This window comes from Lontra canadensis, unplaced genomic scaffold (assembly GCF_010015895.1).
Source record: "Lontra canadensis isolate GAN:19392208 unplaced genomic scaffold, GSC_riverotter_1.0 scaffold2, whole genome shotgun sequence".
NCBI classification, from domain to species: domain Eukaryota; kingdom Metazoa; phylum Chordata; class Mammalia; order Carnivora; family Mustelidae; genus Lontra; species Lontra canadensis.
This window is the reverse complement of record NW_022630996.1, coordinates 50,617,696-50,644,373: the sequence shown is the minus strand read 5'-3', so window position 1 is coordinate 50,644,373 and position 26,678 is coordinate 50,617,696. Positions and strand designations below refer to the sequence as shown.

General features: G+C 35.3%; 1 protein-coding gene across 2 annotated transcripts in view; it reads right to left on the bottom strand.

Annotated features, from left to right (window-relative positions):
• CRPPA (CDP-L-ribitol pyrophosphorylase A) overlaps positions 1–26,678 on the bottom strand; it is a 289,217-nt gene that overhangs the window by 156,539 nt on the left and 106,000 nt on the right. Inside the window, exons 6-7 of one of the 2 annotated variants that reach the window (XM_032873929.1) lie at positions 24,788–24,829; positions 4,807–4,904 (exon numbers count right to left, since the gene is read on the bottom strand). In XM_032873929.1, coding sequence (XP_032729820.1) covers positions 4,807–4,904; positions 24,788–24,829 — 140 coding nt within the window. The remainder of the gene's footprint in view (positions 1–4,806; positions 4,905–24,787; positions 24,830–26,678) is intronic. The other variant, XM_032873920.1, reaches the window with a different exon arrangement.

Sequence of the window (26,678 nt, the reverse complement as noted above, 5' to 3'; positions counted from 1 at the left end):
ACATAGCACAATTGGAGAAAAGTGAATTGCTATACATTTGAAGATATTAAGGCATGAGTATGGATATTTTAGAGTGTAATTATGATTACAGTTTGAAAGATGGAATCTTTTTGTATATATACATACTGAGATATTTACAGATGAAAAGATAGGATAGCTGAAACTTTCATCAGCATAATTGAGGGGTGGTAAATGAGTAGAGAGAAAACAAGATTGGTCATGAGTTGGTAATTGTTGAAGCTAAGTAATAAGTACATGAGAGTTCATAATAACGGTCTTGCTTTTTAAGTATGTAATTGAAAATTTCCATCATCATAAGTGGCACCTGGTGGTTCAGTAGGTTGGGCATCCAACTCTTGATTTTGACTCAAATCATGATCTTAAGGTTATCAGGTCAAACCACATGTTAGGCGCCATGCTCGGGGAGCTCATCCTTGAGCTTCTTGGTCTCTCCCCCAAGTCACCTAACCCTGAGATCACATGTGCTCTCTCTAAAATTAATAAATCTTTAAAACAAAAAATAAAAAACAAAAAAGGGTGACAGAGGGAGGGAGTAGCAAAGGACAAGAAAAAATACAGAAAGGAAGCCTAGCAGAAGCTCATAAACTATTTCTGAAGCTGTGAACAATATGTGTAGACTATTTTCTCTTTTCTGGACTCGTTTCTTCTAAAATTAAGTCAATATTTAGTATGTTTTATCAGATTACACAACAGGGCACCTAGGGTTATATTATAGAATGATCAACATAAAAATCTAAACAAAGTAGTCATTGAGTATTTTCCCTATTAGAATTTGAAAATTTATTAGACTGGTTTATATTGTATAGAACTGTAATTAATTCAAGAGATTAAACTCATTCCTTGTTTAGGATATGTCCTTAGGCTGCTGGTTTTGGCTAGTCAGCTCCATTTGTCGGTCACTGATTTGAAAACTATTCAGATGTTTCTGATCAACTTTGGTCTTTGTCATATAGAATATCTGATAAACTCAAGTTCTAAGGACTAGTTTTCATATCAAACAGATTGGGTTTCCATTTACTTAACTAAGGAATTATAGTTTGGTTTGGTTAACGATTTCTAATAGAGAGGACTCAGACTTAGATATAGTATTGCGTCACATGTACAGGAGGCTAGGATGGCCACAGTAGTGGGTATTTTCTTTTCTAACTTAGTAACAAATTTATGTTTGTGGCAGACAACTTCTAAAAGAGATCCACAAACAACTCCGCCACCTCTCAATATTCACAATCTCACAGAATTCCCCTCCTCTTGAGTTTGGGTTGGATATATTAACTTGCTTTGAATGAAGACAAGAGGACACAAGTGATGGGGTTTTACTTGTAAGATCAAGTTAAGAAAAGACCATGTCTTCAATCCTGAATAACGTGCTGTGAGGCAGCTCTGTGGGCAAGGCCACACGGCAAGGGACTGAGGTCTGCCAACAACTATTTGCATAAGCTTGGGAGCAGATCCACTTGGACATGGATGGTTCAGGTGAGACCACAGCCTCAGCCTGCAGAGGACAGCTCGATGACAATCAAATTAAAGACCCTGAACCAAGGCCAACTGGCTGTGCTGTGCCTAGACTTAGGTCTCACAAAACCTGTTTTGGAATTTTATTTGCTTCACGGGTGAAACGGAGAATGGGTGAAATATTACACCAGATTTAAGGGACTAGGCAAAATGTACACATGTCAGAGGCTGAAACCTTAGCATTTGGAAGACAACTGCTTTGAACAAGAATTTGTGAAATATTAACTATCTCTAACATGGAAGTTCAAGGGTCTAAGGAACTTCTAATTGAATTTACAAATCTGAAACACAGGCTGGTGAATAATTAAACACAGGGCTAGAGAATGATTTTATCTCTAGTAAGCAGACAATATATGAACTCATCATCATGGTTTTACAGAGAAAACCACTCACCTATGTAGGAAAACCTAAAATTTATGAACAGGATCCTATGAACAAAACTGAGAGGAAGCCACAGACAAAAAAGGAGGTTAAGACAATATGTTATAAAAATGGGATGAGATTCCTTCTGGAAGAAAGTATTAGACAAGAGGGTCAAGTGCTGCAATACATCAAGGTAAGGACTGATCAATGTCTTGTGGACTGCCCAAAGGGTCACTGAGGATAGTGCTGAGAGTAAATCCTGGGGAAGGTGGGACTGGAAATCAGGCTACAGTGAAATAACGAATGAGAAGTTAAATTATTCTAATCAAGGATGGCTTCAAGGTAACCTGAGTTAAGAGGATTTTTTGTTTTGTTTAAATTCAGTTAGTGGAAGGAACTTGAATATGCTGGGATATTGATGGCAATGGGGTAAAGTGGAGGTAGGAGAACGAGAGCTCTGAAGAGGAAACAGTCTTAGTAAGAGCATGGCTACTGATGTAGGACTCTTCAGAGGTTTAGAGTCAAGAAGACAGGGATGTTGCCATGTGGGAGTGCATAATTATGCTCTGAAGTTGGAGACAAGACCGTGTCTAACAATACCAGTGAAGATAGTAAGATTGGACCAGCATTCCTGAACAGAAAGGGGATTTTGCCCCATCCAGACCATATTTACTAATAGCTGGATATGTTTTACTTGCTACAACGAGGTACACCTGGTGAGTATAGGCCAAGGATGCTGCTAAACAGTGTGCAAGGCAGAAGACAGGGTCTCACAACAAAGAATTATCTAGCTCAAAATACCAACAGTGAGGTTAAGAAAACCTGAGCAAAGTTCAGGAGGTTTAAAAAATTCACAGAGGAAATGGGCAGTTGAATATGCAATCATAGTATACTTGCTTTAAAATATTCTGTGCCCCCTGGAGAATGGAGACCAGTATTTTTTAATGGCAACAATCTGCTCTGCTTTTAATTTTCTCTAGCAGTATGAAGTTTAAGTCAAGGCTTAGAGAAGTTAAAAGTTAGACTAATAGATGAAGTTTTAACCAAAGGGGTACATTTGAAGGACAAGGGAATTGAGGATATTGGTAGAAGATCCATGATCCACTTAAGTGCTAGAACATGACAACTAAACTAGGCAAGGAAGTGGTATAAAACAAAATGTAGCCAAAAGAAAGGGAGAAGATGGGGAACCCGAGTTTCCTTTAAAATTCGAATATGAGCAGGGGCAAGTTAGCAAAAGATATGGAATGACAAAACATTCTAGTAAGAAGTTACAAAATAGCCTTAGTATTTACTTTGTCAGCACAGTTAAGATGATGGCAATATGCAGACTGGACCCAATGCATAGGAAGATGAAGATCTCTGGAAATGAAAAAGGTAAGGACAGAAAAAGGAAAAAGAGGTCAGAGTGATGAATAAATCACACCAGGCCAGTCATGTACTACTGTGTGTATCCCTAAATACACACAGTATTTAGTATTAAATTAGTGTTTCATCACTAAACAGATACAGAAAAAGAAGCAAAAGAAAGTGAGTACTATAATAATTGTAATCAAAAGGACTTCTTGCAGGGTCCAATACCAGAAAGATCAATAAAGGAATTAGTCACACAGAATACAACAGTTGGGTACTCAGCAAGAGTATGAAAACCCAACGCTCTAAACTTCGGATTGACTGATAGCCAGAGTTCCAGTAATATTCTTTCACGGTTCCATCTCAGTGACTTCTGCATTGACTGGATAAAGAAGAAAAGAGATTACCCAAAGGTAAAAGATTATTTTTGAGGCAAAAAGGGTGCTTCAGTGGGTCAGAGAGTGGAAAGTTACCAACAGTAAAATATTCTGCAAGACGCAGCTGTCCAACTAGGGAATGGAATTTAAGAATAGATTCTTAACAGGTGAACTTGAGGCAGAAAGCAGAGAGCACAAGATGCTAAAATTTCCAAGGATGAAGGGAAAATGTCCAAAAAGTCAATGGATAGAAGCAAAAAAGAAGAGTATATTGTAGTATAACATTTGTACCTAGGAGACACTGGATATGGTGATCATTTTCTTTCAGCTTTGGGTTGTTGCTCCAAGTGCTACTGGTAGAATTTGGCATCAAGTGCCATGAATACCACCTGGAGGACCTTGTTAAAAATTTGGATTCTATCTCTTCTCAGCCTTTTGGCTAATATCAAGTGTAAAAATTTGGATTCTAGAACTAATCCCAAACTACTGTTCACTAAATTTTTATATATTCCAGGGATCTACGTGCTTTACGTTCGTATATCTAAATCAGGACTACAGTTTGGAAACTAATAGGATTAATTACTTAAAACACATCTGTCTCATCATCAAAAGTTTAATTATTACAGTTTAATCTTCACCAGAAATTTACTACAAGCCAGATGCTTTCTGAAGTACTTGAAATTTTATTCAAATTTAAACTTTAAATTCAAACTTTATAGTTATTTGGAAATTAAGCAGTAAAAAAGCTACCATCTGAGCACAGACAGTACTAACACAGCCCATCCCCTTTCTAACTGCACTATCATGATAAAATTAACTAAAATGAACTTTTTCCTTTGGCTTTTAAGTAGAATTTGAATGTGAAAGGTTGTCACTTGTTCATCACAAGCCCTAATAAATGGTTACACATTTTAAAAGAAACAGGGAAATGACTTAAGTAAAATCATTTTGTCCAACAAAACATTTCAGGACAAAAAGTTGTCAATGAAGTAAACAGACCAAGCTGTTAGTGGTAAAAGTTACAAATAATTCCATGGACCTCCTCACATTTACTACTCCTTCTTCCACTTCCTTAGCCTGATTAGGTATGAATTTAACTAAGAAGTTCATCAGCTCAAAAATGGGGAATAAAGGGAACTCAACTTTTTGAGGTCATGAAAGTCAACCTCTGAATACTTACATTTAATTCATTTTTTAGTATTTTTTCAAGATGATGGCCTACATGATTCTCATCTTCTTTTGTGTCCATAATTATGCAAATGTGTTGTGAAATTCTTTCTGAGATTTAAAAAAAAAAATACATATATTAAGTTTCAAACAGAAAATGGAACAAAGTGCTAGTATACTAAAATCAAGGCTTAACTGCTATTCGTAACTGTCTAACTACGAAGGTTTTACCTTCAGGCCAGTGAAATCACTTGGAGTTTGCACTGCTAAGTCCTTGACCCATTACCACCCATCAATAAAGGTAGGTATTCAACTTCATGTAGGTAGCTAACCAGAAAATTGTGTGAGCGACAGAAATAAGCCATCTTAGTATGCATTTGGAAAGGACTAACTAGAAGTGATGGCTATTTGGCTTGACAATTCAATCCTCCTACATTTATTGGAGTCTCCTAGGAATCCAATAAAAACCCATCTCCCATGCAGATCCCCAGGTCTGGCTAGACAATAGCTGCTGTGTTCAGCTCACTGTGCCACCTAGCGCCCTGGGTGAATATCGCAATTTCCTTAGCATTCCTCTCAATTTGGTAAATACAGTTGAGTTCCTGCCCGTTTAAGTGTTACCACAAGTGAAAAGAGCTAAACCAATTTTCTTCAAATTTGTTAGACCTCTTTGACATGATCTGAATCAAAAACATATGACCTAATAATATTCACCTTTGTTAACCCTGCATGCACACTCTCAAAAGATATGTAGTCTTCATCTACAGTATGCTAAGAAATTGCTGTTGTTGTAGAGCTGAACTTTCTACACAGAATTTATAAATATAAAAGAAATGAGGGAAACATGGAATAAACGACCCAACATTATGAGATTTTGATGATATTTAGATGAGTTAATATACCTAAAGTACATAGAGTGCCTACTCCAAGTAAATCCTTAATAAGTGTTCACATAATAAATGTTGTTACAATCACATGGATTCAACAAAAATTACAAATTAAAATTCTTTTTGTCGACTAAAGATATGACTCATCTCTCACTTCAAATGTTTCCTGTGGTCTTAATTATCTCAGTGTTTATTTAAAGAAAAAGAGAGGGGGGCTCCTGGGTGGCTCAGTCCCTTAAGCATTGGACCCTTCCTTTCAGCTCATGTCATGAGTTCAGTGTCCTGGGATCCAGCCCCAAGTCCTCTAGCTCCCTGCTCAGTGGGGAGTCTGCTTCTCCCACTTCCCCTGCTCCTCTCCCATGCTCACACTCATGCATACAAGTGTGCACTCTCTCTCTCTCTTTCAAACAGTAAAATCGTTTTTAAAAAAACACATTTGTAGAATTTAAGAAACAACTCAGAGGATCATAGGGAAGAGAGGAAAAAATAAAACAAGGTAAAATCAGAGAGGGAGACAAACTATAAGAGACTCTTAATCATAGGAAACAAACTGAGGGTTGCTAGAGGGGAGGGGGCTGGAGTAACTGGGTAGAGGGCAGGTGATGTAATGAGCACTGAGTATTATATAAGACTGATGAATCACTTATCTCTACCTCTGAAACCAATAATATATTTTATGGTAATTGAATTTAAATAAATTTTAAAAATCCATCTCAATTTTGTCCCACTAATAGCTCTCAAGTTTTAATATTTACCCTAAATGCAGTATTTCTATATAACAATGAAATACACAACTTGAGTAACAGTCCTATGTTTTCATCCCTGAACTTAAAACTAAAATGGATACCTACTGATCATTCATATATGAGTTTACCCATTAGATCAAGGGTGAAGCATCTCATGTGATGTCTACTAATAATCCCACAAATATACACAGACAACCCTAATTGGGAATGTTAATGTACTTAAGATCTTCACCAACAATAGATAACAGCAGTGACTATACATGTGCAAAGCAAGCGGAGACTTGAAATTGGAAAGAATGTAGCTAGAGAAGCAAGGCTCAAATAAATTCAAACTCCTCAATTCCACACTTATTCTAATATCCCCCAACTGAGAGAGGAAAAAAATACATAATATTTCAAATTCATTTTTTCATTAAGCACAAGAAGCACAAAACTTTCCAAATATGATTAATATTTATTATTTCTCAAAGCAAAGAATTTAACAACTTCCTTGAGGTTAATAATGAAATCATCAAAAACAGGAGTCTTTAGAAATGTTACTCTGTTTTTCTAACTATTAGTAAACCACTTCTTAGAAATTGTTCCAGGTTAAAATAAACACAACAATAGCATGGGGGAGGACCATAAAATCATTCTGCTTCCCGGAATCATAAAAACTCTATTACAAGAATCCAATCTTTGTTCTTGCCCCCCAAAAAGATACAAAGATAAATTAGAAAAATACTGGAATTAAATTCAGATCATACCTGACCTGTCAACCTTATTGCCAATATTAACTTCTAAGTTTTAGTCACTGCACTCCTTTATACAGTATCTTCTTAAATTCTTCCTAAAAGGATGGTTGTGACAAATGAGGTATTTTAATACCTGAACCTGAAGGGTAATTTTCCTCCCAAAAATCTTTTTTTTAAACACATACTTTCGTTTATTGAAAACTATTTACATACAGTATCCAGGTATTGCACAACTCAATGTGACTTAATAGAAAATTCCAATGTAACATGACCTGTAGTCTACAGGTTAGTATTAAAAAAGCTGTAAGCATTAATTAATAAACACAAAATTTTCAGTTAATATCCCATCCCCATGTTGAGAACTTTTAAAGGGTTAAGGTATACATATAATTGTCAATAGTAATTATACTAAAAATAAGGTACACCTTGATTTTACTTTATTGACTATACTGATTAATTTTATATGTCAACTTGACTGAGCAATGGGGTGTTCAAATATTTAGTCAAACATAATGTGGGTGTTTCTGTGAGGGTATTTTTAGATGGTTTACATTTAAACTGGTAAAGTAAGTAAAGTTGATTGCCCTCGCTAATGTGGATGGGCCTCATCCAATTAGTTGAAGATCTGAATAGAACAAAGATTTCGCCTGCCAGGTCTAAGAGAGGAACTTCCTGCTTAATCATCTTAGAACCAAAATACTGGCTTTTCCTGGTTCTACAGCAGCCTGCCAGCCTTATAGCTTGAACTGTGACACTGGCTTTGTAGATTTTGAACTTGTCAACATAATTTACAGTCACATGAGCCAATTCATGTATGTGTTGTGCGTTTGTGTATCCCGTTTGTTCTATTTCATTGGAGAACCCTGACAAATACATTGGCAAATAATCCTAAGCATACTTCAACAGAAAACTATTTCCAAGTCTTCATCACAAAACTCCCACCTCCTTTTGTTCTATAAGAGGCAATAAATGAACACCCATGCCTCGGGCAACATACCTTACTCTTCAGCCAGATCATACCACCTAGATATACCTTGATCTTTGGACAAATGTACACATATCCCCTACCTGCAATACCATTAATGTCATTGTCTAATTCTCCAAAAAGGTCCTCCTGAAGCATCATCTGCTTTAGGAACACAGGTTAGTGTTTTAGATGTTTTTTGGTTGGGGGCGTAGGGAGCAGCAGGAGGGAAAGAAAGAATAGGAAGATAACAAACCAGGGAGATTTTTTTTTTGAAATTACAGTATCCCCCACATCTCCAAACCCACAATTCTGATACGTAAAGATCTCTCTCTGAAACACATGTGAGCACACAGTCAGGATTCTCCTCATATCCAGGTATGAATCACTGTGTTACTGAATCTCAGTGCTCTGAAGGAGAGACCGTTTAGTGCTGAGTTTCAGAAATAGAAATGTGCATGTATCTTGGCTCTAATTAGCCTATTAACAAAACTGATATTCATATGGTACACAGCAACAGAGTCATGAGAATCCTTCTAGGCAGCAATCATTTTGGTATCAGTGCATTTATTCTGCTTATTATGTATTTATGCCATACTAAGTAGTTTTAATATTGTCTTAACTTTTTACTAGATTACAATGTATAAAAGAGACTTTTATACATTTTTTTCTTTTTGTCATCATAAGAAGCAGGATTTATTCTCCCCATTTTATGATTGAGTCTATAAAGCTAATAAGCCGCCCAAAGTCAGAGAGCCATGTAATTGTAAATTTCTAGCTTTCAAACTCAAATCTATATGAAATTACTATCCTAAAGGGTAATTTTTCCCTTTCACATCATTCTGCACTTTTATTTTATTTTTATTAAAATTTTTAATTTGTATTCTATCATTTATTAGTTTTCCTCTCCCACAAAATCACTAACTCTTAAACTCAGTAAACTAAAATGTACTTGTTAACTTTTAATTTTCCAATACCCAGTACCACCCCCCACACCCAAGGTTTTAACATAGGGCACTAACAAGAAGGTATTGAAAACTTAATAATTTCCAGGCTCTGTGTTAGGATGATGACTAAGACATATTGTCACAGGCTGAATTTTGTTCCCTACCAAAGTCACTGTGGGATTTCTAATCCTCACTATCCTCAGAATATAACTATATTTAGAGACAGGGACTTTAAGAGATAAAATGAGATTAAATTAAGGACAATTAGAGTGGTCCCTAAGCCAGTATGACTGGTGTATTTGTAAAAAGGCAAATACAAATTAGTAATGAAAAATTATCCAAGTCAATCCCTACATATCACTTTTATAAAGAAATAAAGAGCAGAAAAACACTTCTAAAAATAATAAACATATGCCAAAAAGGTATGCTTAGCAAACCGTTTAAAATTGCAATGTATTCTTTTACAAGCCAAAAAACATTAAGGCAATGAAATCAAACATTAAAGAACTATGTAACTTAGAATTTCAAAAGCTTGTAAATTAAGTGGCAGCAATCAGGAAAGAATTTAAAATAAAAGACTATTTTCAAACTGAGGACTATACAGAATATGATACAGGTAAAAAAAAAGATAATTTCAGATAAAAAGGGAAAAACAAAGAATATTTTTAAATTAAAAAAAGAAATAAAGATTCAATATAAAGTGACAAATACTGAACTTGGGTAAAGATGGTCCAACATAAACATAATAGGAATCCATGAACAAAAGAATACTGAAATTTTTATTTAAACAAACACACACAAGCATATCACATATAAATATCTCCAAATATTTACCAATAAAAACCAATACAAAGACATTTTCTAGTAAAGTTACTAGACTTAAAAAAAAAAACAAAAAATCATTCCTTTGGTCACCTAAACAAAAGAATAAAGATAATGGAGGTAATAAGATAATCAGAATTTATTCAATAAAAACAAAGGAAGATTGTTAAGTTATTCACTGGAAAAAATTATGAGCCAAGTTTTTATATTCAGCAAAATTGACTTTCAAGTATAAAGCACACAGTTATCAACTTGAATGAAGTAGATTATTTTCCTGTTAGTATTGTTTGAGGAATGTGCTAGAACTTAAGTCCTCAGACAACCGAAGACTAGAGAAATATATATAGAATGACTGAGGGACATCGTTCTTTCATAACTATGACTAAATAAGGTCTAAAACTGAATACAGTATATAATTGGCTGTAAATCTGAAAATATACACTATAAACAAGAAAATGCAATAGGAGTGAATGGAATATGTAAAAAAAATTATGTAAATCTTTTCAAAAATCATCTTGGTTGATGGTATCTATACTTTGAGACCTAGAGGGTACACTGCTGCATAAAATATCTGAATGATCATAAAATATTCTATTAATTCCTCTATCTTTGAGAACCAGAATTCTCACTGGGGTGGAAGTAAAATACAATATTGAACTGGAAGTATCAGTACAAATTTATGAAGCATTTCATCTTTACATAAACACACGTACAAAAAAAAAATACTTGGTTTGGAGGATGACAGAATGAACTGATTCATCTGAATACTGAGAAAGGAAAATGAATATTTATCTTTCTATGTAAGCTGTACCCTCTGTAGGTAAACTGTAGATGAGAAGTGTTGTGAAAGTACCTCTACTAATGTATGAAAATAAATTAATCATATTAAAATGTCATGATTTTGCCCACACCCACTATGTATAACAAATCTAGGCAATGAATATCAATGGCTGCTATCATCAGAAAATAAAAGATAGCTAGACATTTGGTATCTCCTAATTAAAAACTCATACCACCTCTAGTCTTACTAAAGAGAGGAAACTAAATCTGATTAAGCTTCTAGAACCAGCTGTCACTTTGTAGAAGACCAAAAAAAAAAAAAAAAAAAGCCTAATTGCACCAAGCAAGAATATACTCCTCAAAATTCAAAATAGGACAAAAATCTACAGATCAAAGGGTTGGGTTCAGCAAGAGACAATGCGTAAGCAAAATAAAAGGAATAAAAGGATGGGGAACCTGTAGAGTAAGTGAGACTTACCAGGTCTTTTCAACACACACACACAGACACACACACACACCCCAAAACCATAGTGTCTAGAAATGTAAATCTGAGTGATAAAGCTCAGAAGAAGTAAGAAAATTGCTGTAAAATCTTGATAGCTACTACTTTTGAGGAGGGAACAGGTTTTAACTGGGTAAAATTAAAGAAAAAGCCTCTGGTATGAGTGGCAAACTTTTATTCGTGATCTGTGTGATATTACACAGATAAGCACATTACTCTTTAAGCTACAGATCTGGCTTGGATTTCTGTTATCTGTGGTTTGACAGCAAAACGTTTTAAAAAACAGAAGTAGAAAAATATTTATGTAAACACACCAGTCCTTTCATCTATAGTTTTATTCATTCAGGAAGTATCTTTCTATTAGATCAAGGGACAAGATAAAGGTCTTCAGTATATCATATAAGGATACCTAACAAACTGTTAAAAACAATGGTTAAACTTTTAAACATTTAAATTAAGAGGAAAGCTATGGGTGCCTAGCTTGCTCAGTCAGTAGAGCATCTGACCTTTGATGCAGGGTGTAGAGTCTACTTAAAAAAATAACAATAATAAAATAAGAATAATTTTAAAAAATAGTAAATTAAGTAAAAAGCTAAAAGTATCGATAACAAGAACATTATTTTTATTCACAGAGTGCTAAGCATTACAAATTCAACTTACCACAGAGTCCTTTAAATTCTAGTTCATAAAAGTGCTGTTACTAATAAATAAATGATATTAGCACCCTTTCAGTAAGAAAAATTGAGCCCCAGAGTAACTCAGCCAAACACTGGATGATTTCTCACTGGGTAATTCACAAATATTATGTAAAATATTATAATAAACGTACATTCTAACCAAAATCTTACGATGCAGGCAGAATTATCATGTGCTCCTTACAGGTAAAGATTTAAATGATTTGCCTGGGATTATATTCGGCTAACAAACTGAAGAGTCAAGATTCAAACCAGGCAATCTGGTCTAGAATGAAAACCTCAAACATTTCACATGCTGATATAACCTATAAGCAAAATAAGTAATTTCCTAATTCAGGAGTTTTCCCACTTTTTTTAACTGAAGCCACACATGTCAAATGGTAGTCTCATATATTCATGGAATAAACAAGATTCTCTGCAGTTTCTAGCAAATCCTTCTCTTCCAAATGCTAAGGCCTAAGAGGTTTTAATAAAAAATGACATTATAGTAGGGGAAAATATAATATTTTCTTCATTGCTTTTAATTAAGTACCTGGCAAACTTCCAACACTTACTTTATTTCATTAATTAAAAGCCCCATGTTTCCGCTGTGTAACATTCCTGAAATTTAAATAGCATCTTAGAAATGTTACCCTTCAGGGCCAAATGAAGATATACTGATGTCTAACTTTCTCTGCATGGATATGCATTACAATTACCCCTGTGTCATTTCCCTAAATTTAACACATTATGAATTTGTGTAACCACCACATCAGCATACCAAGCTGTTCAATCCCTCATGTCATTTCTGTATTCACCCTTGCTGCAAGGTGGGCAAACTCTGATTTTTGTTGTTTCTATAGTTCAGTCTCTTTCAGACTATCACACATGGAATCATTCAAAATGTAACCTTTTGAGAATATCATCCAGCACTGGGTAGAATTACTCTGAGATTTAAATTATTTGACATATTGACAGTTTGTATCATTTCTGAGTTGTACTCCATTATACGGATGTACCACATTTTATCAATTCATCCAAAGGAGAACATTTTGACTGCTAAATACTTTTGAAGATTATGAACAGAACTGCCATAAAACATTCTTAGTTTTCTATGTGGGTGTAAGGTTTCCTTTCTCTAGAGTAAATGCACTGGAAAAGGATACTGGCTCATATGGTAAATATACATTTTTCTCTTTAAGAACTCTCAAATAGCATTCCAGCTTGGCTGTACCATTCTACCTTACCACCAACAATGCATGACATTGGAGAACTATTCTTTTTCCCCCCAACCTCTGGCTTCTGTAGCTCAGATTGAAAATTTTCCAATGATCTATCTTACCTTCACTGGAACTTTCTCTGGTATCTCTATTCTGTTATTAAGCCATTTGGTAAGTTTTTCACTTTGGTTGATGTATTTTTTTTTTTTCAGTTCTAGAATTTCTATTTGGCTTTTCTTTAGATTTTCTATGCCTTTCTTTCAAGAGAATTTCCCCTTATTTGCACCATCTTTATAATCAGGACTTTAAAGTATTTGTCAGGTAATTCCCAACATTGGTGTCATCTCAACATGAGCATCTAAATGGTTCTTTCCCAATTTAAGTTTCTATTTTCATAGTTCTTTGTATTCCCACTCATCTTGGATTATATCCTGGATATCTAGGTAATATTCTCTTGCACAAGTCTCTCCTGTACACTCCATCTCTCTAGTGTACCCCTTTCCAGCACTTCTACCAGAGAGCTGGGACTTTATCCCACTTTGCACACCTCCCACAACTATACCCAGAAGCGAAGTTGAGCAAAAGAAAGACAGCAAGAACAGCAGCAGTGTTCACCCCACCTCTTCAAGCCACAGCAATCCTGATGCTAGAACAATGTCATTTCTCTCAGAATTTTATAAATCTCTGGGTATCCATTGTTGCCACTGTCAGTGCCACTGCAGCCACAGGTTTGCTTGGAGGGGTAATCATTAGAGGAGGGAGGGGGAAAAAAAGGGTAATCTTCACTATTGGAACATGAGGAGATCCCTTCTTGCCTGTGTAGCCACAGTCAGGGGGCTTTTCTTGGAGCTCTGCCTACTCCAATGCTCACTTGGCAGCTTTGGGCCACACTGGATCCAAATCAGGATATAGCAGAGGAACAAAATGATAATATTCACTGATCATTACGTAGTGCCGGAAAGTTGGGTATTATTCACTATTCTACCTGCTACTACTTTATTTATAACCTCAAATACCTAAATACCTGTTCTATTTACTCTGTTCAGGTTTTACAGCTTCATTCAGTGGGAGAATAAAGGTATTCTTGTTCCACCTTACCCAGAACCAGAATCCTATGTCTTTTTACACAAGAACAATTATAATAAAATTCTATGTCTTAATACAGAACTCAATTGATTTTTTATGAAAGTTTCTAAACTTTTAGAGGCACCTGGATGGTGCACTTGGTTAAGCGTCTATCTCAGTTTCAGCTCAGGTCATGATCTCAGGGTCCTGTGATCGAGCCCCACATTGGGCTATGCACTCGGAAAGAGTCTGCTAAAGTTACTCTCTCCCTCTGCCCCTCCCCACCATGCACACGCTCTCTTTAAAATGAAAAAAATAAAGCTTCTAAGTCATAAAACTTTCTACCCTAGTTTTATTGATAGCATTTATCTTTACCCCTTCGTATAAAAATATCACTTTCAATCAGTTGTACCTTAGAGTCACTGAAACGTGATAGAAATGAAGTGCTCGTTACATGCCTACCCAGTCACAAAAGATCACACTACTGTCAATGGCTGCTTATTTAATAGAACATAACAATATTATCCATGTTACACCATCACAGTAGAGACCATGTAAACATTTCAAAATCAAACCCACAGTATGTTGTAAAGCTACTTGAAAAAAAAGTAGCAATTCAAAAAATTCTTTACAAGTATTTAAAATAGCACCTTAAAATTATTTAGTTTTTCAAATGCTCTAAGCTGTTTTTAGAACAATCTGTATTAGGTATTAAATGAATAAATAAGTATATATGTACCAGAACATTATTGAAAGAACCAACTAGCATTGTATATATTGGCATATGGAGTATTTTCCAATACTCAATCTAAAATTTTCCATTGTTAGGCGCCTGGGTGGCTCAGTGGGTTAAAGCCTCTGCCTTGGGCTCAGGTCATGATCCCAGGGTCCTGGGATCGAGCCCCACATCAGGCTCTTTGCTCATGGGGGAGTCTGCTTCTCTCTCTCTCTGCCTGCCTCTCTGCCTACTTGTGATCTCTGTCAAATAAATAAATAAAATCTTTAAAAAAAAAATCAAACCCACAGTCTCATTTGCATATTTATTAACAACTTAAGAATATTCTCCAACAGAACCCTAATTCAGATGCTTTTACTTAGAAGTCAGCTGCCTCAGTGGTTCACAATGCACTGGAGAGACAACATTCCCAAATCTCAAAACCAATTAAACATTTACTGAAACACATGAAGATATATAAAATAGGGGACAACTTCTCACAAGGTCAGTTGTCATTTTGTGCTAGACTTTCCAATGGTACAACTACGTACTATTGGTTCCAAATTAAAGTGAGAAAAGACATGGAAGTTCTTCCTTCCAACAGAAAATGGTCCTCTGCCTCTGTTAATTTCTTTGCTCTTCACAGAGTTGATAGTGGCAGAGAGTCAGAAACATTATCAGTACTCCAACCATCTACCCTAGAGAGTGCAGGAAAGGACTCCTAGGATGATAGCCAGAATGTCTATGTTTTCAATAGATCACCAGCTTCATCTGACAAACTCCTGAAATTCTCTCAAGCTTCATTGAAGTCATAAGTACAATGGAATTTCTTCAGGGCTTTTAATCCCCTGGTTTAATATGTTTTGTAATCTAAAACTTAACCACCTTTTGTTAGGATACATGATTTAGCAAAATATTTTCACGTACAACATGTTGTCAAAAAATGTTTAATTCTAGTGTTATTCTAACGTCTTCTATATGAAACAGGAGCTATCATGTATAAATTTTTAAGTTTATAAATGAGTCTAAAAACTAGTATATAATATACTCATGGGTATGTGGTCTGGCAAAATATATTCATTTACAATATGTCAAAAATATTTAATTCCAGTATTATTCTAAAGTCCTTTATAGGAAGTAGGAGATACCATATAACGGTTTTTAAGTTTATGAATAAGGTCAAACTAATAATGTGGGATGCCTGTGTGGCTCAGTCACTTAAGTGTCTGCTTTCAGCTCAGGTCCTGGGATCGAGTCCCATATACGGCTCCCTGCTCAGTGGGGAGCCTGCTTCTCCCTCTCCCCCCATCCCTTACCCTACTTGTGCTCTTTCTCTCTGGCAAATACATAATTAAAATCTTTTAAAAAAATAATAATGTAGGGGATGCCTGGGTGGTTCAGTGGGTTAAGCCGCTGCCTTCAGCTCAGATCATGATCCCAGGGTCCTGGGATCGAGCCCTGCATCAGGCTCCTTGCTCATCAGGGAGCCTGCCTCTCTCTCCGCCTCCACCTGCCTCTCTGCCTGCTTGTGTGCTTTCTCCCTCTCTCTTTCTGACAAATAAATAAATAAAAATCTTGAAAAAAAAATAATAATGTAATATAGTCCTCTTTTAAGGTTCCTCTTACTGTCCTTGAACATTGGACCTGTTAGTATTCATGAACTATACGGGTCTCCTCCAACTATTAGAAAATACATGTAAATTTGGAGTCTTCCCATTAAATTTCAGAAAAACAGTAATATTAAAGTTTTCTAACATGTGCACCCTTCTCTGTACCACATGAAAGACTCAGAGACACACTAAGAGGACCAAGGAATATCTAGAAATATGCCTACAATGAATAATAAGTAAGGACTCAGCACACCTGGATGGCTCAGTCATGAGTTTCCACTCAGGTCATGATCTCAGGGTCCTGGGATCAAGCACCACGTCGAGCTCTGCGCTCAGTGCAGAGTCTGCTTGTCCCTCTCCCTCTCTCTGCTCCTCCCCCATCCCTCTAATAAATAAAATCTATTAAAAAATAATAATAATCAGTAACAGCTCAAGAGTGGTCTGGATGGTGTGTTTTACAAAAAAGTTTCAAACATCACCGAGTAGAGGCAAATCTAAATACCAGTTAGTTCCACCACCAAGTGGCCAAAAAAATCCAGGTCAGCATTGTTTTCTTAGATCTAACACCACGACTTCATCAACGCTCATTATTCACTACACTGACCACTTAAGCCAAAATTTTAGTATTCTTAGATAAATAAACAACTGTATAAAATCCAACGTTATTCACATCCAAAAGATGTTTCCAGTCCTAAACCATTCAAAATGACAGTCATCTGCCATTCACCTGTTTAATTCCTTCAGTCAACAGCCAATCTGAGTATATTTTCTCTCTCACAGCAAGGACTGTAAAATAGTATTAAACAGAATCACAACTGCTGAGCCCTGAGGTCCATGTCTCATTTTAATAGATAGGAAAAGGCCTCAGGTTTCCCTAAACATCTTAAAAGAGGAAACTTTTAGAATAGAGAGGGAGACAGCATATGGCCAATAAAGGAAAAAAGCCAACAAGCCATGTCTACAGGACAAGTGGGCAACAGGAATGATACAGAGAGACTTGCAAAAGATACCACACATACCCACTTTAAAAGGTTAAAATGGTCTTCAGAGAAGTTATCTCTACTGTTGATTATACATGTTTCAAATGAAGGGCAATGGTAATGATACACAGGGAGATTTTTTTTTTCAAGATTTGTTAGATCAGATCTTCACCACATTTTTAAATGAGTCACTGAAATCAGGATTAAGTTTCCTACCTCACAACTACAAGTAAGGAGCGTTAACGTGACATCTTGTCTCTTGAACATGTTTTTACATGCAACATACTACTATTTTCCAAGTAAATGATGCAATATATATATTGTTTTCCAAAGTATATATTCTGAGTTAAAAGAAATGTAAAGGAAATACAATTTTTAAAGTCTAATGACTCACCAGTATATTTACAAAGTATTGTTCTTCAAGCATAAACATCTTGTTTGGAGTTTTTGTTGTTTTAAATTCTACCTCCATCAGAGTCAAGTATAATTGGCTGGCTTTTGTCTTATCAAGTCTTATTTAGCTAGTTGCTTAGTAACTCACTGTGACCTTAGAAGTTTTTAAATATGACAAATTAACTTCCCTATGTTTTAATTAACATCTCACTAGTGACAAATAAAAGAAATTATAAAACTAAAGTGCACTCTACTTTCTGTAATCTTCACCCAAATATTTAACTTTCTAATTTACATTTTTTACAGTAAGATTCCAAGGAAACCAAACTGTTATTAAATTATATTGCAACCTTCCTGTTCTAACTAATTAAAGCTTGACGCAAATGTTCTTACAGATTCACGTAAGATACACTCACAGTATTACTTTCAAGACAGTGAAGAACAAAAACTTATGTACAAAGAAGTTATGGTATTAATGTGAAAATGTGGAAAATAAAGAATCACAGTCAAAAGCCAGATACATCAAAAATTATAGTTTCTACGTAAATCTTAGCTGTCACACTGCATTGTTCAAAAAGCATGGTTAATGACATAAATGGTGCCATCACTGGATATTTAACAAGAAAAACCTGATGAAGACATACCACAGATGCAGAACACTGTCCAGTTACAGATGGAGAAAGCCTGATTTAAAGTTTCTCATTCTTTCAATTTGATTAAGAAGATTAAAAATATATTGCACTTAAACTACCATGATATTAAGTGTAAATATGAATCACAAAAATAATAAGGCATTAGTTTCTTCATATGCATAAAACACATAATATCACAGAGTCTTCCTAGTTCTCATGAGTCTTCCTAGTTCTCATTAACACTAAATCTATTTTATTCACATGTGATTTTATTTTATTTCTTTCAGTCAGAGCAATTTACAAGTATATTCAGCTACTTTCAATGTATAAGCACAAAATGATTCAAATGCTTACCTACAAACAAACAAAGGCAGCCATATGGGGATTCATAATTTACCTGTTCAAAAATGCTTAATAATAAAAGAATTGCTTTTTTATCAGTGATGCTGAAAAAACTATTTTCAGAAAATATTCTAAGTTTCTGAATCAACAGATGTTGTATTTGAGAAATCAAATCCATAAATTTAACAAATGGGAAACATTTTTTATGTGAATATTAACTATTTTTAACTACTATTAACTAAAGTGACTGAAAAATTAAAGTATTTTCTGTTTTCACTATTTTCCCATGTTTACATAAACCATCATATGACAAGAGGCATCATGAGGCTTTTTTTATAGCACAAGCTTTCTTGGGTTTGTACAATTATAATCCAGAAAGAATAAAACAATTTTTTTAAACAGCTTTAAGCCACAAAATTAAATATATTAAAAGATTAGTTGAAGGATGATGGTAGAAAATAAATGCAATCTCTTATTTTAAAATTCCATGGGGGTACTATGAAAACTTAAAAATACTGCTCCTTTGGGGCACCTGGGTGGCTCAGTGGGTTAAACCTCTGCCTTCAACCAGGGTTATGATCTCAGGGTCCTGGGATCGAGCCCCACATTGGGCTCTCTGCTCAGCGGGAAGCCTGCTTCCCCCTCTCTCTCTGTCTGCCTCTCTGCCTACTTGTGATCTCTCTGTCAAATAAATAAATAAAATATTTAAAAAAAAATGCTGCTCCTTTTGCCAAGATAAGATCTGTCAGCATGTTAAATTAAGTTTTGGTTGGGACTGTATGTCATATGTAAATCTAGATAAAATATGTTACTGCTGGCATCTGTTAGTATTTTAATGGTTTGGGTACATCTGAGCAAGCAGAAGAGGCTGGGGGGTGGGGGGGACTCAACCAGCTGTGTGTCCAAAGTATAATACCTCTTTGTTAAGTAGCTATTTATAAACTTATCCTGTAATTACAGTGTCTTGTTGAGATTATTAATCACACTACTCTCTAGAAAAGTTTGCTTTAAATTTCACTTAGAGAAGCCTATAAGGGTTAAATAATAAAGAACAATGACCAGAACCAACTCTTCACTTCAGGAAAAGTAGTAGTAAAATGCTGTTTTGAATCTCCATAGCAATTGGTTTGGAAAGCAAGAGGGGACCAATTTCATGACTTCTGGCAACCAGTAGAGCTTAAAGACTGGAGTTTTAAAGGTCAGCCAGTGTGGCTGGGATAGAGCCCTGAGGGCACTGAGCTGCTCTTAGGGAGAAGGCAAAACCAACAATCCATGGACAGACAGCTTAGAAATAGCAATCTGAAGAGAACCTGGGCACACAGTGGAGAAGTAAGGTGCTCATCTCAGAGCATTTCCCAGAGAGGCAGCGTTCAGTGACAGACCCCTCCAGGAACAGACCCCTCCTGGCAGGCCCCATCTCCCTCTCCCATCCCTCAGCATAAGCACAGGAACTAGCACAGCACCTATACCTCACTTGCTTACACCAAGCCGTAACTCCCCTGGGCTCCAGTAGAACGACCCTTTCCAGTCTCACTTGCCTCAATCCCAGCACAGTGGGCCCTGCCCCCTGAAGGCCAGCCTAATCCCTCAGGAACTTTGCAGAACATTGCAAGGTTCCAGTACTGGTGACAACAGTTCTCATCACAAGCAGACCAGAGCACGCCTACTTAGAAAAAGCCACAGTTCCAGAACCAAACCCTGCCCACAGCAGACGTAAAGCCTCTATAGAAAACTGGCCTGAAGGATAAAGCAGACAGGACAAAACAACTGAGTGCACATAGCACACACTGGAGACACTCGTAGAAACACCAGGCTGTAGGGAACAGGAAGCACTGCACAGAAGGGCACTACAGGACCTCTTCTTCCTAACACCATTATCCTCAAGAACAGGAGTTGTAGCTGATTTTCCTAAAACAAAGAAATAGGCATAGAGACTTAGACAAGATGAGAAGACAGAAAAATTTATCCCAAATGAAATAAGATAAGGCCATAGCCAGAATCTAAGTGAAACAGGTATGTCACACACTGGATAGAGTATTTAAAGCAAGGATCATACGGATTCTCACTAGACTTGAGAAAAAGAATGGAAAACATAAGTGAGACCCTTAACAAAGAGATAAGGAATTATATAGCAGAGATAAAGGACTCAATACATGAAAGGAACAAATTAATGAACTAGAAGACAGAGTAATGGAAACTAATCAAGCTGAACAAAATAGAGTGAAAAGAACTATGTAACATGAGAATAGACTTTGGGAACACAGTGACTCCCTTAAATGTAGTAATATCCATATTACAAGAGTCCAAGAAGAAAAAGAGAATGGGGGCAAAAAAAAAAAAATTTTTTTTTTTAAGAAATAGCTGAAACCTTCATCTGGGGAAGGTAATAGATATCCAGATGCAGGACGTACAGATAACCCCAACAAAATCAACAAAGCAGATCCACAGCAAGACATTATGCAATTAATTTGGCAAAATATAAAGAAAAAATTTTAAAGCAGCAAGACAAAAAATAGTAACATAGAAGGGAAAAGCCATAAGGCTACCAGGGAATTTTTCAGCAGAACCTTCCCAAGCCAGAAGGGAGTGGCATGATAGAGTCAAAGTGCTAAATGTGAAAAATATGCACCCAAGAACACTCTATACAGCAAGGCTATCATTCAGAATAGAAAAAGAAATAAAGAGTTTCCCAGACAAACCACAACTAAATGAGTTCATGAGCACTATACCGTGCTATAACAAATATTAAAGGGAATTCCTTGAAGGAAAAGGAGAGACCACAAGTGACAGTATGAAGGTAGGAAACACAAAACAGTAAAAATGAGTATTTCTGTAAAAAAAAAAAAAAAACAAAAAACTCAGTCAAGAAACTCACAAAATAAAAGAGTGGAAAACATGACAACATGTACTTAAAACAGGAGGAAAGGAGTAAAGAATGGGTTCAAACTTAAGCAACCATCAACTTAACATAGACTGCTATATGCAGGAGAGGTTATATATAAATTTAATGGTAACCATATATCAAGAGAAAGAAATCCAAATAGATTATTAAAGAAAATCAACGTAACATGAAAGAAAGCAAGAAAGGATCAGATAAAATCTTCAGGAACAACCATAATCAGTAATCAGAAATGAATACATATCTATCAATAATTACTTTGAATATAAATGGACTAAATGCTCCAATCAAAAGACAGAGTAACGGAATGGATTAAAAAAACAAGACCCATGTATATGCTGCCTACAAGAGACTCATTTTAGACCTAAAGACACCTGCAGATTGAAAGTGAGGGATGGAGAACGATCACGCAAATGGATGTCAAAAGAAAGCCAGAGTAACAACACTGTATCAGACAGAATAGACTTTAAAACAAAGGCTTTAACAAGAGACAGAAGGACACCATCTAATAATAAAGGAGATAACCCAACAAGAGTACAACACAGTTGTAAATATTCAGGTACCCAACCTAGGAGCACCCAAACAATAAGAGTTAAAAACAAACATAAAGGAACTAGTCAATAATTCAGTAATTGTAAGGGACTTGACCCCATTGATCATCCAAACAGAAAATCAACAAGGAAACAAGGGTTTTGAATGACACAATGGAACAGATGGATCTAAAAGATATATTCAGAACACTGCATCCTGAAACAGGAAAATACACATTGAAGTGCTCCTGGAACATTGTCCAGAATAGATCACATATTGGGCCACAAAACAAGTCTCAACAAATTCAAGAAGCTTGAAGTCAAACCATTCATATTTTCTGACCACAATACTAGGAAACTAGAAGTTAACCACAAGAAAAAATCTGGAAAAGCTACTAATACATGGAGGTTAAATAGTATGCTACTAAGCAATGAATGGTTCAATCAGAAAATAAAAGAAGAAATTAAAAAGTATATGGCAACAAATGAAAATGAAAATACAATGCTCCAAAACCTTGGGGATGCAGCAGAAGCAGTTCTAAGAGAGAAGTATATAGCAATACAGACCCACCTCAAGAAGCAAGAACAATCTCAAAAAGCTTAACTTTCCACCTAGAGAAGCTAGGAAAAGAAGAACAAACAAAATCTAAAACCTGCAGAAGGAAGGAAATAATAAAGTTCAGAGCAAAAATTAATGATACAGAAACTAAAAAAACAAACAAACAAACAAACAACAAAAAAAGATCAATAAAACCAAGAGATATTTCTTCAACAAAATCAATCGATAATACTCTAGCCAGGCTTATCTAGAAAAAAAATACTCAAATAATATCACAAATGAGCAGAAAATTAACACCACAGAAATATGAACAATTATAACAGATTATGAAAATCTATATGCCAACAAATTAGACAACCAGAAAGAAATAGATAAATTCCTAGAAACATAAAACTACCAGAACTGAAAAGGAAGACAGAAAATTTGAACAGACTAAAAACCAGCAAAGAAATTCAGTCAGTATCGAAAAAAAACTCCCAAAAAACAGAAGTCCAGGACAAGATGGCTTCACAGGCAAATTCTACTATATATTTAGAGAAGATTTAATACCTATTCTTCTCAAACTATTCAAATAGAAAAGATCCTAATTCAATTCCATGAGGCCAGCATTATTTTGATACCAATACAGATAAAGAAACCACTAAGAAAAGAACTATGGTCCAATATCCTTGATGAACATAGAAACAAAAATCCTCAACAAAATGCTAGCAAAGAATTCAGCAATACATTAAAAATATAATTCACCACGAATAAGTGGTATTTACTACTGTGTTGCAAAGGTGGTTAAATATTCACAAATCAGTGTGATACATCACATCGGTAAAAGAAAGGATAAGAACCTTATGATCATTTCAAAAAGATTCAGAAAAAGCATTTGACAAACTACATCATCACTTATGATAAAAACCCTAAAAAAATGCTTAGAGGAAACATAACATAATAAAGCCATTTATGAAAAATCCACAGCCAACATCATCCTTAATGGTAAAAAACTGAGCTTTTCCCCTAACATGGGGAATAAGACAAGGATGTCCACTCACACTGTTTTTATTCAACAAAGTACTGAAAGTCCTAACATAGTACTGAAAGTCCTAATAAAAATCAGACAACAAAAAGAAATAAAAGGAATCCAAATTGGTAAGGAAGAAGTAAAATATTCACAATTTGCAGATGACATAGTACTATATATAGGAAAACCCCAAAACAACCAAAAAACTGCTAGAACTAATAAATGAATTCAGTAAAGTTGCAGGATACAAAGTCCATGTACAAAACTCTGCTGCATTTCTACACACCAATAATGAAGCAGCAGAAAGAGAAATTTTTTAAATCCAATTTGTAATTCCACCCAAAATAGTAAGACACCTAGGAATAAACCTAACCAAAGAGGTCAAAGACCTGTACTCTATAAAACACTGATAAAAGAAATTCAAGATGACACAAACAAGTGGAATGACATTCCATGTTAATGGATTGGAAGAGCAAATACTATTAAAATGTCTACATTAACCACAGCCATCTACATATTTAATGCAATCCCAATCAAAATACCAACAGCAATTTTTACAGAGCTGGAACAAACAATCCTAAAACGTGTATGGAACCACAAAAGACCCCCAAATAGCCAAAGGAATCTTGAAAAAGAAAAGCAAAGATCACAATTCCAAACCTTAGGTTGTATGACAAAGTTGTAGTCATCAAAGCAGTATGGTAGTGGCACAAAAAAGAGACACACGCATCAACAGAACAGAACACCTAGAAATAAACCCATGAGTATGTGATCAATCTTTGGCAAAGTAGAAAAGACTTATTCAATGAGGAAAAGACAGCCTCTTCAAAAAATCATGTTGGGGAAAACTGGACAGCAACATGCAAAAGAATGAAACTGCACCACTTTCTTACACCGTACACAAAAATAAATTCAAAATGGATCATAGACATAAATGTGAGATCTGAAACCATAAAAATCCTAGAATAGGACACAGGCACTAACCTCTGACATTAGCTGTCACAACATTTTTCTGGGCATATTCTCCTGAGGGGAGGGAAACAAAAGCAAAAATAAACTACTGGGACTTCATCAAGATAAAAAACTTCTACACAGCGAAGAAAACAATCTACCAAACTAAAAGTCAATCTATGGAATGGAAGAAGGTATTTGCAAATGACATATCTGATCAAGAGTTAGTAGGCAAAATATATTAAGAAATTATTAAACACCCACAAATATATAATCCAATTAAAAAATGGGCAAAAGATATGAACATACAGTTCTCCAAGGAAGACATCTAGATGGCCAGAGAACAGACACATGAAAAAGTGCTCAATACCACTCATCATGAGGGAAATGCAAATCAAAGTCACAATAAGTTATTACCTCACATCTGTCAGAACGGCTAAAATCAAGAACACAAGAAACAACAAGTGTCAGCAAGGATATGGAAAAAAGAGACCGTCCCCCCTTGCCCTGTTGGTGGGAATGCAAACTGGTGCAGCCACTCTGGAGAACAGTTATGGAGATTCTTCCAAAGTTAAAAATTGAACTACCCTATGATTCAGCAATGGTACTACTGGGTATTTACACAAAGAGTCCAAAAATATTAATTCAAAAAGATATATGATATATGCACACCTATGTTTACAGCAGCATTATCTACAATAGCCAAACTATGGAAAAAGCCCAAGTGTCCATCCATTGATGAATACATAGAGATGTGGTTTATATACAATAGAATGTTATTCAGCCATAAAAAAATAATGAAATCTTCCCATTTGCAGAGCATAGATAGAGCTAGAGAGTATAATACTATTGAAATAAGACAGAGAAAGACAAATACCATATGATTTCACTCATATGTGGAATTTAAGAACCAAAACAAATGAACAAAGGCAGAAAAAGGCAGACAAACCAAGAAACAGACTTTCAATTATAGAGAACTGTGGTTACCAGAGGGGAGCTGGATAAAGGAATGGGTGAAATAGGTGATGGGAATTAAGCAGCACACTTGTGATGAGCACCAGATAATATATGGCAATGTTGAATCACTCTATTGTACACCTGAAACTAATACTACAAAGTTAAATGGAATTTAAATAAAAGCTTTAAAAAAAAAAACGCTTTGTTTTACCTCATAGTAAATTTATGATTAACTGTACCTTTTCCAATACAGATAACTGTATGAATATAAGACTACCTTATATATACATTTCCTATTATCAAATACTTCACTATAGATGGAAATCCATATAAATACACTAAAATAATTTAAGCTTAAAAATAAGACTTATCTACAAACACAAAAATAGAAGGCAGATTTTGACACTTGCTGGATACCACAATTTGGAGATTTTAGTCAAAAGCCTGCCTAAAGTTAGTTACATCAAAATTCCCATACCGAACAAAAGATATGGACTTAAACAAATGCTAAGATTCATCAAAACATACATGTTGTTCCAGTGACAAGTAAATTTGGGAGAACAAAATGTACCTGCAAGACATGACATTTATCAAGGAAATGCTTTGTAGAGCCTTAAAATATCTAAATGAGAAAATACTTTCATGAGAATGTAATTTGTTGACCCACAAATAACTGGCATTCAAGTGAAGAGCAGCTCAGGAAGGACCACTTACAGAATACTAACCACCCAGATCACCGGATTAAAAAAAGCTTCATCCTGGAAAAGGAAGACTGCTATGGCCGCATAAGCCTTCAACTACCAAAATTAATAAAGAAGAAAACTCAACCAACCAGTCATTCTGAATCTATGATTTTGAGTTTTAATTTTTACTGATCTTCAGTCATGTCTGGAAATCTGCTATGTCAGTATTATGTTTTTCTCACATTCTCTAGAAGATTATACCGTGTGCTTAGCATAGCAGTGTA